The 5,074-nt window shown below is 45.3% G+C and overlaps 1 protein-coding gene across 3 annotated transcripts in view; it reads right to left on the reverse strand.

The window, feature by feature from the left end:
- Window positions 1-6: 6 nt before the first annotated feature.
- The window catches only part of Slc37a3 (solute carrier family 37 member 3), a 43,625-nt gene continuing 38,557 nt past the window's right edge, over window positions 7-5,074 (reverse strand). For all 3 annotated transcript variants that reach the window (XM_005365853.3, XM_026788586.1, XM_026788587.1), the window contains exons 15-16: window positions 1,803-1,868; window positions 7-980 (exon numbers count right to left, since the gene is read on the reverse strand). In XM_005365853.3, coding sequence (XP_005365910.1) covers window positions 888-980; window positions 1,803-1,868 — 159 coding nt within the window. In that variant the 3' untranslated portion in view covers window positions 7-887. The remainder of the gene's footprint in view (window positions 981-1,802; window positions 1,869-5,074) is intronic.

Consider the following 5,074-nt stretch of genomic DNA (forward strand, 5'->3'; position numbering starts at 1 on the left):
AGAGAGAGAGAGAGAAAAGAAAAAAAAATAATTCAGTCTCAAAGAGATACACTCTACCATCTTCTAAAAAGGACAGGCCTCAGGCCCTAACAATGGACTACCATGATTCAATACACACCCTTCACACCTTGCAACAAAGAGCCATTGTCTTGTCTCTAACTCAGTCTTCTGAGGTAACTCCAGGAACCCAGGTTTTCAAGAATAAGGCTACACAGCATGACTTCTCGGAGGGCCCTAACGTTCCCAGACTCTAATTCTGAGGTTGAAAGCCTCACACTGGAATGTCTGAGATAATTTATAGTTCATGAACGGAATACTCCTCCTAGGAGTCAGTCGGACGTGAGTCAAGTCGGAGAAAAAGCTGACAACCATTCTGGAGAAGACGAGGACTTGCAGAGGCCACAGAGTGACCCAGCCACAAACACAGTGCAATCATCGCTCTGTCCAAGGCGGGGTCGGAGCTTCGTCCAGCCTGAGTTCTGCTCTGCCGCCTTCCTGGTGATCCACTCTCTGCACCTTGCTTTCAGAGGGCCACACAGCAGTCTTCTCGTCAATACAGACTTGCCCATCTCTGCCTCCTGTTCACAAGGGTCCAGGACCAAACAACACGGCAGGTTAATGGGATAAACCAACAAGCCCAACAGGGATGTTGGCAGCTCCTTCTCCTTTCAGTACATTCACCGATATAACTAAAAAAAAAAAAAAAATCACCACTAAATGCTGTAGTGTACAAAAATAATCCGGCCCTTACTCGACAACGTCTGGGGCGGTTGGCAGTGTTGCGTGACGCCTGACAAGCTGAGCTTCCACCAGCACCTTGACGACTCCACACACCTGAACTGGGACCCACAGGCCCTCATGAGTCCGTTCTCTCTCGGGGGCACCCATCATTCACTCAGTGTACGAGCTTGTCTTCTTTGCACGAGAGAGAACACTTCCCTCACTATTAACGGTGAGATAAACAGAATTGTACAACTTGTCTGTGGAGAGAAAAAGGTTTTAAAATGAAGAGCATCATGATTCGAACATTAGCAATGGGTTCGAGCAAACACATTCTGACTTCACAGAAAGAAAACTGTCTTCAGTGAATTAGAGAACAACTTTGGAAAATTAGTTGTGTGTGTGTGACCGAATCTGAGTCATCAGAAGCTAGAGAAGAGCCCCGTTAACATAACTAGTTCACGTTAACCTATCCTGGCCATCCTTGGAACAGGCTAGACACAGCTGCCTGGAGCTAGTGATGGTGGCCAGTTAGGATGCCTGGTTTCAAGGAGGAGCCGCACACATATGAGCTCAAGTTCAAGCACTGTCCCATCAGCAATATGACAGAACATGTCACACGCCTTTTCAACAGAAAGCATTTTAAAAGCAGGGCATTTGGGGCCGTCTTCTCATAAAGCGCAACATCCCAGGGGAACAACTGCCCCACAGACAGTGTTCATCAGAGCTTCATCACAAAAGTAAGACTGTTGCTTTGCTTCCGAGTTCTCAAGGCCTGCTTAGCAGCCCAGTCTGCAGCCCAGAGGAGCACACTGATTGATGCCTGGCAATTATGAGGAAGCCTTTGCTTCTCGGGAATTGTAACCGGCCACACTCGGTTAGTTTCCGGTTGGGACAGGCAAACTGGGGGCCCTTTGGCTCCTTGAGAAAAGAAATGAGTCTTTTCAGCCCAAACAAATGTTACTTTTCACAGTAACGTCTTTACAAGCAATCAGCAATTTTGTTGGTTTCAAGTAGTGATGAAGTCAAATGTTCTAAGTTAAATAGGAAAAATGGTTAAAGAAAAAAAAGCACACGCTTACCATGAGAATGAAAAAGTAGAAAACCCACATCCATCCAAGGTTGTCCTGGATCAGAGACACCAGATACTAAAAAGAAGAAAAGGAAAATATGATCTAACTCTGTATAAATTAACAAAGTGAGGGCTGGGGACAAGGCCTCTTAAACACAGAACTGAACCTGGCGGTGCAGGCCTGTGATCCAGTCCTGGAAGGGGGGTCAAAAATTCAAGGTCATCCTCTACCAAAAGCTTTGAGACCAGCCTGGGCTACTGAGACTCTTCCTTAAGAGAACGGAGGTCAGGCTTGCAGAGACAGACTGTCCAGGGGTTAAAAGCCCTAGCTGCTCTCAATCATAACCACCTGTCACTCCAGCTCAGGGAACCCATGTCCTCTTCTGACCTGTGCAGGCAGCAGGTGTCACAAGGTGCAAAGCACTCAAACACTGTGGAGGCCAGAGAGGCCAAAGAGTCTAGAACTCGTTTCTAGTTCATTCACGGTTATTGAGCTTCTAACAAAGGCCCCACCTAGTTGTAAATCAGAGTTCTGCTCTCCCCAGATTTTCTTCCTCAACAGGTGTGGCTAGTCGCCAGACCTCCTGCTCCTGGAATAGGGAAGTAGTTGGCTACCTAAAACCAAAGAGTCTAAGGATCAGACTAAGTTCCAGGAAATAACTTGGCATTCCACCCTGGAGTGTTTGGTGTTGGCGTGAGTCTGGGGAATGCAGGTGAAAGTAGCCGTGACCTTCAACTTGTATGTTAATGTTGTCTTTTCTTTTCCTTTTACCTTTGAGGTCAGGGGTATATTAACCAGTAGGAAATTAAACACGGGCAGGAGAATTTTCAGTACTCACTGAGAAATTCCCTCCCTATACTATCCTATATGTTCCTGCGTTTTATTATTTTTGTTCACGTCTTCATATTCTTTACTATATTTCTAAATTCCCACACCTCCACTATGGAAAGGGTATTTTTGCCGAGGCTGACCCCCAATAATACACAAATAATATAAACGAGACAACATAGTTTAAAAGGAGATTAGTCAGGACTACTCTGGAAAATCAGGAGCTGGGGGTTCAGTAACATCTGTCGTTACAAAGATCTTCCACATATATACATATACTCCCATAGTGAGACAGGGTCTCACCACAACACGCTGCCAGTCTAAATGCTGGTAATGGCTACAGGCTTGGTCCATGGTCCACCACCCTGGCTCCATTTGCATTTTATTACTGGCTCATTCTATGCAAAACTGCAGAAGCTATACTCCTGCTCAGGGCAGGTTTGCTCTACTCCCCTTGCTCCAGGAGGAAGAACAGTATCTGCTGTGCCTCCAGCTCCCTCCTCATCTCCCAGGCCCTAGAGCTGATGCTTTCAGAGCAAGCTGTCGCCCCATGCTGCTCCCCTTTTAAGTAGTTCTGAGGCACACAGCCTTACTGTGTAGGCCCGAGCAGCCAAAAGCTGATCCCAGTGAGGGCAGCCTCAAAAGCCCTCTCCCTTCGCACCACACGATCTGTTCCACAATGGAACTCTTTTCTTTTTTGTTTGTTTGAGATTTTTTGTTTTTTATTTTTTTATTTTTGGTTTCTTGAAAAAGGGTTTCTTTGTGTAACCAGGCTGTCCTTGAACTCAAACAGATTCACTGCCTCTCCTCCCAGGTGCTGAGATTAAAGGTATCATGCCACCACACCTGGCTTTTCTCTTTACTTTCAACTACTGTAAAGAAGCTAAGAGCACTTAACCCGGCTTCCCCCACCTTCTTACTACAGGAATAACTAACATAAAATTTGCCATTTTATATTTTTTTAAAGAGTGTGTGTATGTGTGTGTGCATATATGTGCAGGTGCGTGAGCTTGTGCCCAAGGGTAAAAGCTGAAAAAGGCATTGGGTGTCCTCCCTCACACTGTCTACTCCTCTGAGGTTTTCCTGGCTGTAGGGATCATGTTTTCTCAGCTGGGCTGGAAGCCACCAAGTCCCAGCAGTCCTCCTGTTGATGGCTCTCTCAGAGTTGGGGTTACCTCAAGGCTGGGGTCCTAATGGGTCCTCTGGACTGTACAGCAGGTGTCCTTCACCCTGGGCCATCTCTCCAGTCCCCAGTGGTAACCATTTTTAAACACAGAGGTCAGCAGCATCAATCACAGTACCGATGATGTGCAACCACAACAGCATTTACTTCCCAAATCTTCACCAAGAACAAGAGCTTTGTAAACCACAGCACCCACACCTGGCCACTGGCAGGTTCTAGTTTGTTGTTTTCTTCTCCCCCAAAGCCACTCTGTAGCCTAGGCTGGTCTTGATGGCACCATATAGTCTAGGACAGCCTTGAATTTGTGGCAATCCTCTTGTCTGTCTTCCAAGTGCTGAGATTACATGCATGGACCACCATACCTGCCTTAATAACTTCTATTTACTTTCTGAAGCTGTGAATTTGCCTACTGTAGATATTTCATGGAAATAATTTGGTTTTGTTTTCCTGTATGATTAGTCACTCACTTAGCAAATTTTCAAGGTTCAATCATATAGGTAACATACATCAGCATTTCATTCTTTTTCACGGATGAACAGAATTACACTGAATGTACATACCACATTTTTTTATTTTTGTTTTTGGAGACAATATTTGTAGCTTTGGTGACTGTCCTGGAACTAGCTCTTGTAGACCAGGCTGGTCCTATTTCCTGCTTCTTAATTACAGCCATCTTCACTAGGAATGAAGCCAGGCCTCAGTGTGGTTCTGGTTTGTATTTCCCTACTAAGGCTATTGAGACTCTGCCTGTGTGTTATAGTAGCCAATTTTATGGATTTTTCATCAAAATTGGCTCCTAGGTTTTCTTCTAAGAATTTCAAAATTTTAGCTTTTAGAGTAAGATCTTTGATCCACTTTGAATTCACTGTTGCAGAGTATAAAACAAGATTCAATTACACCCCTTTTACGTGGATATCTAGTTTGTCCCATACCACTGCTGAAGAGCCCACTTTCCCTTGCTGAACATCTTGACATTAGTGTTGAAAATCACCTGACCACACAGATGATGTAACCCACACTAACCACAGTATTACTGAACTATGTTCTGGGAAAAGCTAAAGCAGGGTGATTGAGCGACATAGCCTAGGTCCTGATAAAGAGAAAAGGCTCAAGTCCAGCTGGGTGCAGTGGTGCACCTGGAATGGCAGCCCCCGAGAGAATGGAGCAGGAAGACTGAGTTCCTGGCCAGCCTGGAGAGCAAACTCGCCAACCCACCCCATCAGAGCTTCCAAACAGTAACTGTAACTAACCTCAAAAAAAAAAAAAAAAA

This window comes from Microtus ochrogaster, unplaced genomic scaffold (genome assembly GCF_000317375.1).
Source record: "Microtus ochrogaster isolate Prairie Vole_2 unplaced genomic scaffold, MicOch1.0 UNK4, whole genome shotgun sequence".
Lineage (NCBI taxonomy): Eukaryota > Metazoa > Chordata > Mammalia > Rodentia > Cricetidae > Microtus > Microtus ochrogaster.